At 42.5% G+C, this 15,412-nt stretch overlaps 1 protein-coding gene across 1 annotated transcript; it reads left to right on the plus strand.

Annotated features, from left to right (window-relative positions):
- Nucleotides 1-1,903: 1,903 nt before the first annotated feature.
- LOC310928314 (sodium- and chloride-dependent creatine transporter 1-like) lies at nt 1,904-9,187 on the plus strand (the record flags this gene model as incomplete). Its single annotated transcript, XM_083890837.1, is given in 14 exon segments — nt 1,904-2,053; nt 2,057-2,060; nt 3,474-3,605; nt 3,878-4,145; nt 4,372-4,504; nt 6,373-6,507; nt 7,452-7,555; nt 7,651-7,775; nt 8,202-8,314; nt 8,467-8,604; nt 8,683-8,785; nt 8,869-8,985; nt 8,988-9,028; nt 9,104-9,187. Coding segments are annotated over 14 exon segments (1,578 nt in total). The 5' UTR covers nt 1,904-1,972.
- Nucleotides 9,188-15,412: the final 6,225 nt, after the last annotated feature.

Consider the following 15,412-nt stretch of genomic DNA (forward strand, 5'->3'; position numbering starts at 1 on the left):
CGATCACCATCAGATCTGATTGTGGCCCACAGTTCATTTCTACACAGTTTCAGACATACTGTGTGGACAATGGAATACTGCACATGAAAACGACACCCAAGTGGACACAAGCCAATGGTGAAGTGGAGAGACAAAATGCTTCACGATGAAAAGGATACGCATTGCACATTCTGAGGAATTGGACTGGAAGAATGAACTCAGAAAGTACGTCACCATCTATCACTCCACAACAGGAAGGAGTCCGGCAGAGCTGCTCTTCAAAAGGAAACTACGAGGAAAGCTCCCTGACATAACAACACCACAACAGGATCTAGAGACGAGAGACCTAGATGCTGAAAGGAAAGGAAAATCAAAAATCTACACTGATAACAAGAACAGAGCAAAACACTCTGATGTGACAGTTGGAGATCAAGTTCTACTGAAACAAGACAAGGTGGATAAATTCTCCAATATATTCAACAAGACACCACACAAGATAATCAGGAATGACGGCAACAATGTGGTTGTCAAATCACCCACTGGAGCTACATATTCTAGGAATACCACATTTGTGAAAAAGTACTACGCTGATGGCATGGCTCCACAAGCAACAGACAAAACACAAATGACATGGACTGAGAAGGAAGGACAAGGAAACAAACAGGCTGCAGAGTCTAGTGCGGAGTCTCCGGCTCAGAATCACAGTGAGGGTATTAGGATGGAGCCTCTCACACCCAAGCAGGAGACCTCACCGGCAGATTAAACTGCCACAGAAACAAACTGACTTTATCCTTAAGTGAGCCTTCTAGGGACAACAATGGAAGATTGAATATTAAAATGTTTACTTGTTTGTTCTTAAAGGTGCATTATGTAATAAATCTAAAGAAACTGGCCATAAAATCCTCCTAATATGTCACAGAGACTCAGGAATAATGTTCATATAACAAACTGAACTCACAACAACAGTACAGCCAAAATATTTACATTAAAAAAAATCTTTTGCAAACTGCAAATCATGTTTATGTTTTGAAATCGTGTTTTGGCATGTGGCGCCACCTACTGCCGTCTGCCAATCATTGCAGTCAGTAGAGTCTCAGCTGCCGAGCAACCACGGGTTGCCAGTTACGTCAGAAAACAAAACCTAAAAGACCTCAGTATTTTGCATTTGAATGTAGTAACCGTTTTTGGCCACATTCTTACATATAGTACCTTTAACACTACACAATGTGTTTTTATGCATGTTAGATACAGGTTTGATAGAGAAGAATTCATTAGGAAAAGCTTGTCAGGAATATATATGTTCGGTGAAAAGGAAGTTAGATAGGCGAAGATAAATGTATGAATGACTGTTTATGAGCAGTTTTCAGATGGAGTTTCATTCCAAGGAAAGGGGGGATGTCGTGTAATGATGAGATTATTGGTCTCATGCACAGTCAGTACCAAACAGGCCCACGCACACGCACGCTCACACAGGAGTCCAGGTGTAGACGGTTGTATCTTTAGGTCAGAGCTAACCTGGGTGATGTTCAAGTACATCATCATGCAGTCATTCATTCATTCAGACAAATAGGTGACAGTGTTTCTCCATGTGTGAGTCACAGATGACAGCGAACATGAAAGGAAAAAGAAATATTTGATGATGAAAGGATGAAATTATCTGTAGTTCAGTTACCACCACGTCTCAGTTATGTCTCCACAATGTGGAGTCCACATAGTGAGACTTCTGGTTCTAGCCTGGTTACTGGACTGAGACTAGGTTTGTGGACTGGTTCTGGTTCCGATGGAAAATATTCCCGCCTCCCCTGTTTCTCTGGTTCTCCTGGAGGAGACCAAGAAGAACCCATCCGACGGTGAAGAGTATGTGTCCTCAGCAGCAGCTAACGTCCCACCGACGGTTGTGTTGACGAACTCTGGCGATGGTCCAGACAAGAAAGAAGGTGTGGTCCTGGGGGCGAAGCCAGTATACAAAGAGCGGGAGACATGGACCCGGCAAATGGACTTCATCATGTCCTGCGTGGCCTTCGCTGTCGGACTCGGAAACGTTTGGAGGTTCCCTTACCTGTGCTACAAGAATTGAGGAGGTAACACACACACACACACACACACACGTAAGGTTCTGTTGTAGGCCTGTGTCTTAGTTCGTTGTCATAGGTTCTGTCTTAGTTTTGTGTCGTAGGTTCTGTCGTAGTTCTGTGTCTTACATTTCCCAGTGAAGACAAAGAGAGGATGTTGCGTTAAAGGCTACTCGTATACACTGTGTAGGAGGTGCGGTGTCTGTCTCTGCTTTTTGGATGAGCACTGACCTTGAACTGTTTTTTTTCCGCCTAATAAATTATGATTCATATATGTTGTGTGATTATTATTCTCTATACTATACTCTTTTGACAACAGAAACACAAATGACCCTGATCAAAAGTTTACATACCCTAGTGATTTGGCCTGATGCAAATCATGCACACGACTTGACATAACATTGTGTGCATGTTATCTTCAGGAATGGGATATTAGAAAATATCAAAGGAATTGAGCCAGTCAGCATTGTTCAAACTCAAAAGTGGAAAATGAGGGGTTCTGCCAGGAAAATTGTTCGGGATGCAAAGAAGAAAAAGCTGCATGGTCCAGTTGCAAGAAGAAAACCATTACTACGCAAATGCCACAAAGTATCTCACAATACACCAAACAGCACAGAGACAAGCCTCAAACCTTCTGGCACAAAGTCATTTGGAGTGATGAGACCAAAATGTAACCTTTTGACCACAACCATAAACACTACATTTGGAGAAGAGTCAACAAGGCCCATGATGAAAGGTGCACTATTCCTCCTGTGAAACACGGTGGTGGATCGCTGATGTTTTAGGATGTGTGAGCTACAAAGGCACAGGACCTTTGGTCAGATTTGATAGCAAGATGAATGCAGTAAGTTATTTGCACTCATCAGCCCGGAAGCTGCTCATGGGACGTACTTGGACATTCCAACATGACAATGATCTAATACACAAGGCCAAGTCGACCTGTCATTGGCTACAGCAAAACAAAGTGAAGGTTCAGGAGTGACCATCATAGTCTCCTGACCTCAATATCATTCATCCACTCTGGAGAGACCTCAAACCTGCTGTTCATGCAAGACAGTAAGACAATTTACAGCAACTGGAGGCTTTTTGCCAGGAGGAATGGGGGAAATACACGCCATTAAGAACTGGGGTATGTAAACTTTTGATCAGGGTCATTTGGATAGTTTGTGTTGTCATTATGATTTAAAAAGAGTAAACACAGTTGTTTGACAATAAACCATGAGTGAAAGCAACATTTTTGTGTTTTCATTCATATTCTCTGAAAAATGGTTAAGAAATCATAAATTCTGCCAGGGTATGTAAACTTATGAGCACAACTGTACATAGGGTTATTGTGCTTTGTAAGTAATCCACACTGCAAATGTTTGCGTGTGTGCGTATTTGTTCTGATAGTGTGTGTGCGTGTGTGTGTGTGTTCTGCAGGTGTCTTCCTGATCCCCTACTTGTTCTTTGTCTTTGTTGGAGGAATCCCTGTCTTCTTCCTGGAAATATCTCTGGGTCAGTTCATGAAGGCAGGCGGCATCAACGTGTGGAACATTGCGCCGCTCTTTAAAGGTAACACGTTGATATCGATCAATATCGCAACTGAGGTTGTGTTGCAATGGTAACATTTAAGTAAACATGAGCTGCAAATAAAATAGACAGTTGTAGCTCGCATCTACTAATCTAATAAAGTTACAAAAAACATGTTCATAAAGTTATGATAAAGTCACCTAAAATGATGACAAAATGTTGTAATCATATAGAAACATATGTTATTAAATAGAAACATGATAAACACATGTATGTGCAGAATGAAGAGAGTCATGTGACATGCTGTCCCTCAGGTCTGGGTTACTCTTCCATGGTCATTGTGTTTTTCTGTAATACCTACTACATCATGGTGTTGGCCTGGGCCCTCTACTACCTGGTCAAGTCATTTAGCTCCACCCTGCCCTGGTCCACCTGTGATAACGAATGGAACACACCCAGCTGCGTGGAGACCTTCCAGCTCCAGGACTGTAAAAACAGAAGCCTCGCCAACATCACCGTCACTGGCAAAATGACCTGTGCCCAGCTGGCAAACGCAAACTCACCCATCATGGAGTTCTGGGAGTAAGTTCTGGTTCTGTCAGGGGGGGCGGGGCAAGTGGGAGTGGGTGGGGCATTGATGACATTGATTGTGTTGAATGAAAAGAAAAAAAATAATATTTAATGATGTCATCCTCATTGAGTCTTCTGTCATTTCAACACTTAGTGACGGAAGACTTCATTACAACACAGACTGCTGCTCACTCTGTCTCTGTCCCTCACCTCTGTCCGTCTCCTGTCCTCTGTCCAGGAACAAGGTGCTGGACATCTCGTCTGGTCTGGATGAACCTGGACATCTGAACTGGGAGATCCTGCTGTGTTTAATGGCCGTGTGGGTGATTGTTTATTTCTGTGTGTGGAAGGGAGTCAAATCCACCGGGAAGGTACGTGTGTGTGTGTGTGTGTGTGTGTGTGTGTGTGTGTGTGTGTGTGTGTGTGTGTGTGTGTGTGTGTGTGTGTGTGTGTGTGTGAAAAACAACCATAATTTTAATATGCCATATCATGCACTGCAAAGGAAGTACCAGCAAGACTTTATACATATAATATATGTATAATGTCCCAATATTATGTGGACTGTATATGTATGGACATTGACACAATTCTCTTCTTTTTGGCTCTACACACCACTACTATGGATTTTAAATGAAATGAACAAGATGTGCTTTAACTGCACACTTTCAGCTTTAATTTGAGGGCATTTACATCCAAATCAAGTGAACGTTGTCAGATTTACAACACTTTCTATATGTGCCTCCCACTTTTTAGGGTTTTCCGTGGTCTTCCAAGTCTTTTGGTGTTGCTGAGCTCAGTGCAATCTTTCTTTTTAAGAATGTTCCAAACAGTTTATTTGGCCACACCTAATGTTTTTGCTATTTCTCTGATGGGTTTGTTTTGATGGCTTCTTCACTGACAGTGACAGCTCCTTGGATCTCATAATGAGAGTTAACAGCAACAGATTCCAAATTCATGTCACTCACTGCTTAATTGAAGATGACATAACGAGGGAATAGTCCACACCTGTCCATGAAATCAGTAAATTTCAGTCAATTGTCCCATTACTTTTGGTCCCCTAAAAAGTGGGAGGCACATATAGAAAGGCCCCAACCCCAGTTCCATGCTTTGTAGAGCTGACACGCTGCTTCTGTCAGTCTGATTGATTGTGTACAGCCTTAATAAACGGCTGTGTTCAGTGAACATATATTATACTAGAAGCACTTGGAGAGCGCAGACCTCCACCAGGGCAGCTCAGCCCCCCACAAAATAGCGATAAAAATAGTGATAGCGTCTACGGATCACGCCCAAAATTTCACTTGTTTCGGGTCCCATTACAGACATTTCCTTTTCCATTTTTTCAATTTCAGCCAAATCCGTCCGCGACTTTTCGAGTTGTCTTGCTCACAGACAAATGCCAGCAAAAAAACATATACCTCCTGGTGGAGGTCAATAATACATGTACATGTGTGTCTATATATATATACATAAATTGAAATTGAAAATGTCCCAATATTTATGGACATGACTGTATATATGTATATATGTATATATATACACATGTACATGTATTATTGACCTCTGCCAGGAGGTATATGTTTTCGTCTGTCTGTCTGTGAGCAAGATAACTCGAAAAGTCTTGGACGGATTTGGCTGAAATTGAAATGAAAAAATGGAAAAGGAAATGTCTGTAATGGGACCCGAAACAAGTGAAATTTTGATCGTGATCCGTAGACGCTATCACTATTTTTATCGCTATTTTGTGGGGGACTGAGCTGCTCTGGCGGAGGTCTGCGCTCTCCGAGTGCTTCTAGTATAATATATGTTCACTGAACACAGCCGTTTATTAAGGTTGTACACAATCTTGAGACTGACAGAAGCAGCGTGTCAGCTCTACAGAGTGTCTCTAATGCAGGGGTTCTCAAAGTTTTGATACCTGAGGCCCAATTTAGGAACCCAAAAGTTGGACTGAGGGACGCCAAAGGAAAAAAAACAGAAAGAAATCCCATTTGTAATAATTTTAATGACTAGATTGCAGATGTACAGTTAACACTTATTGGTCTGTATCCAGTAATGTCCAATAAACATTTAACAAGCTTAGTACCTCCTGGATTAAAACTATCAACTGTAATTCATTGCGGGCCGCCAGAAATGAATGGCGGAATGTCAGAACTGGGCGGGGTCAGCTCGGTGGATGGAGGCGTGGCCGTGAATCTTCTTCCTCAACTCTTTTGAAGAGTTTTGCGTGTGTGTAACTCAGGTGGTCTACATCACAGCCACCTTCCCGTACCTGGCCCTCATCATCCTGCTGATCAGAGGTGTGACTCTTCCTGGTGCTTATGATGGAATCATGTACTACATAAGTCCTGATTGGTCCAAACTGTCCCATGCTCAGGTCAGTGTGTGTGTGTGTGTGTGTGTGTGTGTGTGTGTGTGTGTGTGTGTAGCACTTGAGTTATAGAACATAAACTCATCAGAAAAAGTGAGTCAGTGTGTGTTTGGGTGATTATTTCTTTTGTTGTTTACAGTGTTGTAATCTTGTAACATAAGCATTGAGCAGCAGACAATTTTACTCTGGTGTCACTGTTTGGTGTCGTTTATTGGATGATTGATGTCTGAAGAAACAAGACATCTCCACAGTCTCCGTCCTCCAGGGTGACAATGCTCGTCCAGCAGAGTGAGTGGAGAGGATGGAATGACCTCTTGACCTCTTGACCGCCTGACCTCAACCCCATTAAAATCGGCTGTTACGAGGTGAAATCTCATGAGGGGAGGAGGAGCCAGGCTGTTGTGACTGTGTTGGTTTCTTCAGAATTCAGTCCTCCAGTAAATGAGAAATAAACAGACTGTTACAACCCGGCTGTGTCTAGGGTTCCTGGTTGTAACATCTTTGTTTGTCTGGGTCAAAAGAGGAAGCAGGAAACCAACAGAAAGATTTAACCATGTTTAATCTTAACAAAAAGTAATTAATCACAAACAAAAGAACCCAGAATCTGGTCACACCATAGAGTCCAGATCCAGACCTCCACACAAGCCACAGCACGCACTCGGCCACCTGCAGAGTGTCCGCTCAGGAATCAGAGAGCGAGAGTGAGCCGCTCTTCTTCACCCAGTACCTGCCTGGAGTCGGCAGTAATAAGGGCTGAGCACAGGTGAGGTAGGGAGGTACCTGCTCAGAGGGAGAAAACTGACACATAACACAGACAGAAAGAAATAATCAACACACTGACTCAGTGTTTCTCATCTGTTTATAACATGGTGGTAGTTTTACTCTGGACAGAAACTCTTTTCTCTCCAGAGTCTTTTCCTGCAGACATTTGACCTCTGACCTCTGTGCAGGTGTGGGTAGACGCCGGGACACAGATCTTCTTCTCATACGCCATCGGCCTTGGTGCTCTGACGGCGCTGGGAAGCTACAACCGCTTTAACAACGACTGCCACAAGTACAACACACATACACAGTCTTATTTTTCTGTCTCGAAAATAGAAACATACACATGCACACACACACACTGACGTGCATGTCTTGTTTTTGCAGAGACGCCTTCATCCTCGCCGTCATCAACAGTGGAACCAGTTTCTTAGCTGGTTTTGGCGTCTTTTCTACTCTGGGCTTCATGGCTGCAGAGCAGGGAGTGGAAATCTCAGAGGTGGTTAAATCAGGTAAACACACACGTACACACACCTACACACACACACACACACACACACACACACACACACACACACACACACACACACACACACACACACACACACTTGCATGTCCCCACAAGGAGCGGTGCTCCACACAGGCGGTGCTCCACACAAGCATAGAAAGACAACACACACACAGACACCGCACACACACACACACAACCGGTCTTGTCTTCCTATGCTTGTGTGAACCACCCCCTGGCAAAACACCTTTTTTATGGGGACATTTTTCCTTGTGGGGACATGTAAGTGTGTGCGTGGGTGTGTATGTGTGTGTATATGTGTGTACATGTCTGTGTGCGTGTGTGAAAATCAGTGATTTTCTCTATGGACTTTGGTTTACATCAGACTGATATTGTAGTGGTGTTCAGTCACGTCTGTGTTGTGGTTCAGGTCCAGGTCTGGCCTTCATCGCGTATCCAAAGGCCGTCTCTCTGCTGCCCTGGGCACCGTTGTGGGCCGTGCTCTTCTTCATCATGCTGCTGCTGCTCGGCCTCGACAGTCAGGTGATCAACTCCCACATTCCTTCATTTCCACCACTCTGTCATCATGACATCACAAGATGATGATCTTCATCTTCATCTTCATTACCATTTATTGTACTTATTCATTTAAGTGACTCTATGTTTAAATCTCTCTCTGTGTCTCTGTCTCTTAGTTTGTGGGAGTGGAAGGATTCATCACAGGGATTCTGGATCTGTTTCCAGGACGATTTCAGCATCGTTATAAGAGAGAAATCACTTTGGTGATCTGCTGCTTACTCTGCTTCATCATCGGCATCTCCATGGTGACGCAGGTGACAACAGTGACACACACTGATGATGTCACATGATTTACTACAACTTTTAATTATTCCAAACAAAAATGTGTGCAGGGAGGAATGTACGTCTTCCAGTTGTTCGATTATTACACGGCCAGTGGAATGACTCTGCAGTGGCAGGCCTTCTGGGAGTGTGTGATCGTGGCCTGGGTCTATGGTATGTGACACACACACACGCACACACACGCATGTCACTGTTTGACCTGATGATGTCACTTCCTGTGGACTGACCGTGTGCAGGTGCTGACCGTTTCATGGACGACATCGCTCGTATGATCGGGTATCGTCCGTTCTTCTGGGTCAAGTGGTGCTGGTTGTTTGTGACTCCATGTGTGTGTATGGTGAGAGGGAACACACTTTCATCTACAAACTCTTCAGAGCCAAAGGCTCCTTCACTGAGGTTAGCTCCACCGAACCCTGACATCACACACACCATTAACCAATCAGACACCTGAATGTTTACTGTGTGTTGCAGCGCTGGTCTTACATGACCACACAAGTGTGGGGCGCTCATCACCTGGAGTACATGGCCATGCCCCTGGCGTTGGGCGCTGACTAATTGCCGAGTTCCATCTCCAAACACCCACCCATGACATGTCGCCACCATGACCTCAACCTGCTGTCGACCAGTTGTCACCATGGAGACAAGAGATCAATAAAGCAGCTGATCAATGATTTATGATCAATGATCAATGATCAATGATCTGTGATGATCTATGATCAATTATCAATTATCAATTATCAATTATCAATTATCAATGATCAATGATCTATGATTATTGATGGTCATAGATGATCAATGATCAATATATCTAATATCTCTCTCACACGATAACGATACGATATTGCTTCCAATCAGTCTAATCTAATAATCACACAGACAGACAGACAGACAGACAGGTGACATAGTGCCATAGTCTTCATCCTCTCAATGACTAAGTTACATTTGAAGCGTTTGTTTTTCTGGTACAGTTAACAAAGGCAGACACCAGAAACAGGCCAAAACAACAAAAACAGGAATTCAGCTCCATTTCATGTTTCACTGCTGGATGGATGGATGATAGAAAGATAAATAGAATATCATTGTCCTTCTTACGTTTTCTTATTCCTGTCAGCCAGATGTTTGGTCAGCTCCTGCTCCTAGACCTTTTGAGATATCTCCACCGGTCCAACTCTGGAACGTCCGGCCTGAACCGGTGTAGTGTGGATATTGAAGATGGTGTTACTGACCCGTGTCGTTCTTCAGCCATATTGGATTGAATAGAAAGCAAAACTAAACTTTCACAGGTCACAAATTTTGTCCGATCTTCACGAAATTTTACGTACATGATCCTTGGACCAAGCCTCATTTTTTTTCAGAAGCATTTGCTTGTCACAGGAAGTTAGCTCATATATCAGGAAGTTAGCTCATATATCAGGAACACTTTCACATATCGAAAACAAACTTTGTATATGAACTCGGGATTCCAATATGAGGAAGCACAAGATCTGAAAAAAAAAATCATTAAAATTCTATGGTTGTTTCACAGACTTATTTACATGACCACACCAAGCCAACTGTACACCTTCCTCACTGCTCCTGCACTATCTAACTGTTTTCCAACACAAGTGCAGCTCTGTCTTGCCACACATCAGATCATGCCATGGGGTTGTATGGACTTACAGATAACAGTGATATAGAACCATGTGTTATATATACTCAGCAAATTTAATACATTTCATAGTCATGGTGTTCAAATATAACTTGTTTCATTGTGATGATAGTACAACAGTTGACAGGAGAGTAATATTCCAATGTTTACATTTAGAAAAGCATACAAATTAATATATTTACTTACGGAAGATTATGTATTATTGTGTTGCTTTGGCAGTGTTTAAAGACTAGCAATGCATTCTGGGTAGGCAGCGGCGTTTTCACCAAAGCTGTAACTTACTATTACCCATACAAACATAATTAAGTTGCTTTGCATCCACTGGGTAAAACAGGCACATTTATATGTCCATAGACATGCTTTCCTGTTGGGCAACATTTGAGATTACATGTTGAACCTGTCAGTAGTGAAAAAAGAGGTTAATCTCGCACTTAATGTTAATGCATTTATACACTAGGTGGCACTGTTGTTGCATTTCACATCTAAATACGTTTAAATCGTTACAATTACTGTAGACATTATGGTATACAAATATGTTCTGTGTGTCTGTAAATCCAGAAACAGCTGTTACAAGCTGCTCCCATTAGTGAAATGCACAGAGCAAACTCACTCTGTAGTTCCCCTGGAAGTGCATTCTAGTTTATTATTATGCTCTCATTGAGAGCACATAATTATTCTATGACCTACAATAACAATGTTTCTCATATCAGATGAAAGCTCTGTCTTTCATTTCACTTAGTTCATCTGTATTGTTGTGTCTGTAATTATTGATTTGGAGTCATCTTTATTGTCTGTTGTCCCAGTCTAATGATGCTGACATCTGTTTGATGTTACTGACACTGTTGAATAGAGCTGAATAGGAAATGTGTGGTCAACTAAATTGTTCATTGATTTTCAAATCATTTGTTGGTGTGCGGTTAAAAAAGTAATGCAACAGTTTGATTACATATACGCCTTCTCGTGTGCAGCTGAGTAATTACGAAAAAATTACCAGCAGGTGTCGCCAAGTGAGAACCTCCTGGGGTCCGTTTCACAAAGCAGGTTTAGTGAAAACTGTTAACCCTGAAATCCTTCACAAAGGGAGGTAAGTCAAACCAGAAAAAGAGGAGTAACTCTAGCCTGTTTCACAGAGAGAGGAAACTTAAGCTCTCGGTCAGTTACCATGGTAACATGCTCTATGAACCTAACCTGGTTGGGACCAGGTTTTTTTCAACAAACCTGGAGTTTCTCTCTGTCTCCACCCTCTTTCAGACACACACAGTTCAGCGTCTACATTAGAAGTTATATTAGGTGGAGACTATTTTCACTACCATGTCCTTTTGACAGTGATCCCGTGGATGAAGGTGCAGCATTAATGCGCAGAGAATTAAATATTCCTCAGGAGATGATTATCAGACCGTGCATAGATGTTCTTGCATTTCCACACACTTTTCTTTTTGAGCGGAACTGTTTCACGTCACAGTCCATCATTTACATTCACAACCTAATCCGTCCTTACATAAACAACATTACCAACTAAAGTCATGCTCTCACACAGTGAGAAGAAAATTTCCTGAAGAAAATTTTGCGGGGGGGGCAATTTTTTCTGATAATGATTAAGGTGATCCATTCAATAGGTGCATAAAGAAAGACAGTATCAATGTTTGGTGATTAACAGTCCTCCTTGTGTCCACTAGATGGCAACTTGATAAACAAATATTATTTACATGAATCTAATGTATGATGTAAAACAGCTAAACACGACACAAGATGTGTCCAGCAACCACATAAAGACAGGGGCAGCATATTAAGTCAAGTATTTATTAACTGACCAAGGATCAAGAGCGAGCAGAGAAACGAGCAACTTATCGAGAGACGTGAAGTGAAGAGAAGATATCCCCTCCTCTCTTTGCTCAATTTACATATGACGCAAGCACGTTAGTGCATGCACATAAATCCTCATTAAAAATGCATTGGAGGGTATGTTTTTCAAAAAAAAAGTTTTTAACATGAGAGTCAATGAGAGAATTTTTGGGCGATTCTTCACGTCAGTGAAATCGCCCCAGAAGAGGCGGAACCATAAAACGTGACTTGAATCTGACGATTCTGATTGGTCAATGACAGACAATATAGTGCATGCCCAAGGTAATGGACAGGACAGGTTAAAAAAAAAGAAAAAAAAAAAGAGATGGCCTCAGATCCACAACTTCCATCTTGAAGTGAAACTGGTTGTCAAAGAAACTGCTCGAGATGTCTTTTCAGTGTTTAATGAAATATACTTAGTTTTAGAATAGATTAATCTATCAATTATTTTCTCGATTAATCAAATACTTTTTGTCCATAAAATATAGTTAAAATGTTGATCAGTGTTTATCAAACCTGGAACCTAGTTTTAATGATTTTTTTTGTCAAATGGAGCAAAGAAACCAGACAATATTCACATTTAAGAAGCCAAAAAAATCACAAAGCTTGTATTAACAAACAAAAAAACCTAGCTAATTGTTGTGTTGCACAGTGTTGTTGATTAATTCATAGTTGCAGCCCTATTGGTTACCTAAATGTTTCACGAATATTACATGATAACAAAAAAAACATAGCAATTATTTATTTACACTATACGGCGTTTCCATTGCAACTGACAGGAAAAAGACGCATGTGACGTCATGTTTACGTGACTAAAATGAGTCTCTTAAGTAACGCTAAACTTTAAAAACTGAGGCACACATACGCAGTACACAGGTACGGAGCCCCTAAAGGGACAAACTCAGCTGTTTCTGCCGCCGTCTGCGCTCCGCTCCGCTTCTCACTCTCCACACATTCATACCCACAATTTTATCAATTATTTCAATACTATAAATAAATCGGTATCCATACAATATATAATATATGTATTATCTATATATATGTAGTCCTTGTATGACTGTTACAGTGTTAGGAGATTTGACAGCCATAACTCTTGAGGGCTGCAGTGAGGAGGCATTGGCAAAACTTTGCGAGATAACGCAAACATTTAAAAAAATTTTTTTTCCTCCATGTCCCTTTTTTTTCCCCTCCATGTCCCTTTAGGGTCTCCGTACACAGGTACGCTGGTTATTTGTAGTGCTGCTCTTTTTCTTTAATAAACAGACCGCTCCAGTGATGGTGGCTCCCTGGTTCACCGTTTGACATGGAAAAGGGGTGACAGTTACGGTGCCATTGCACAGTCATATGCAGACTTTACTGTACACAATTATGGTAAAGCAACAGTCATTTTTGATGGTTGTCACAAAGATCCTTCCATCAAAGACAATACACACCAGAGACGTGGTGGAAACACTCATCCCATTTTCAAATTCAATGCAGAGACCGAGCAAACAAGGTCTTATCAATCTTATGACCGTGGAGCTGAAGAAGAAGGGCTGTACTGTTACCAATGCATTAGGTGATGCAGATGTGGACATTGTCAAAGCTGAAGCCAAGGCCTCAGAACATCAGCCCACAACCTTGATAGGAGAGGATACAAACCTACTTATTCTTCTCCTCTACTATGCTGGGACAAACAACAGAGGGCTCTATTTTCGGTCAGACAAGTCCAAAGCTAATAAAGTGTACAACATCAGTGAGATGAAACAAGTCTTGGGTAGTGACTTGTGTTCCCAGTTGCTGTTTGTACACGCCTTCACCGGCTGTGACACAACTTCCCGCATTTTTAGTGTTGGCAAACAGGCAGCGCTCCAGAAACTTGTGAATGGGGGAATCAACCATCCAGTCCTGCGCAAATGTGTTTCTGCTCCAACATCAAGCAAGGGATGTCAATAGAGGACCATGGACCCAAGGCAATGGCAGTTTTGTTTAGGAGGAAGAGTATGATGACTAATGGTAAATCTAGCGAAAGTCACAGTCCCCAGCTGCTCCTGATCAGCGATCACAAGGACTCATAAGGCGGGGTTGCACTCCTCACCGGTGTCAGTTCCATGTTTTTTTGCTTAGCTGGTAAAGACGCTACTAGAAACTCCAGATTATTACTTACCTAAATATCCTCTCCAGGGGCCTCATGTACGAAGATTGCGTACGCACAAAAACGTGGCGTACGTCCTTTTCCACACTCACGTTCAGATGTATGAAACGTGAAATGATCGTGGAAATGTGCGGTGCTCACGCCAACTTCATGGCTGGCGTACGCCCGTTTCTCCAGCTATTGTTCCTTTGGCGACACTAAGTGTTGATGCTGGGAAACTGTAAATAATGTGAAAACAAGTAGTCATCAGAGTGATGCGCACATCAGACACACACTTATGAACAACTAACACACCCACGTGTTTGCAATTATTTGTGGTGTAGTTTCGTCAGGCTTCCCTGTTCTTGAGAACAACAGGTGATGAGATGATGATGTAGAATGAGACTCCGTGACACAAGACTTCACCAAACAAAGAGATCTTTATTCTGTAACAAGTCAAGTGTCATTTCCGAGCACTGCAGTTGCTTGGGAGCGCTTCAGCCGAATTCTCCAGAAGCACTGCCTCACAGTAAGCAAGAACATACATATTATAGGATATTTGGCCATCCTACTATACATCACATCCTGCCCTTATTAGGTCTTCTATCTTCAGTCTCACATAGTGGCCCCTTTACTGCATATACAAGAACATCTGCTCAACCTGTGCATCCATGCTCTGGCTAACTGAAGCCCAAACATGGCAATGTTCAGGCAGTCCTGCAGACCTCCCTTGTAACCATGTGCACCTAGCCTCCCCTCCATCCTGAGGAACCTTGTAGCCATGTGGTGCGTAAGCACCAGGACTCCTCACATCCTGGGGAGCCTTGTGCTCCTTGGTGTGGCGGAATGGGCCTTGAGCATTTGAGGTGGAATTTAGCTGTGTTAATGTCTTCATCTAAGACACTTCAGTGGATATAAAAGCAGGCTCAATGTGATGAAAATGGTATTAACAATGTTAGCCTTGTTAGAGGACATTGCAAACGGTGCAATCCGACGTGAGCTAGTGTTTAAGGAACGGGAGGATTTGTTTGCTAATGACGATCATTGGCTCATAAGCCGATTTCGCTTACCCAGGCCAGTGTTACTGGAGTTGTGCGCAGAGCTTCGGCCGGCCCTAGAGCGTAACACGGCAAGGAGCCAGGGGTTGTCAGTGTCCACACAGGTGCTGACCACGCTG

Source organism: Microchirus variegatus (genome assembly GCF_963457635.1).
Source record: "Microchirus variegatus genome assembly, chromosome: 6".
In the NCBI taxonomy this organism is placed as follows: domain Eukaryota; kingdom Metazoa; phylum Chordata; class Actinopteri; order Pleuronectiformes; family Soleidae; genus Microchirus; species Microchirus variegatus.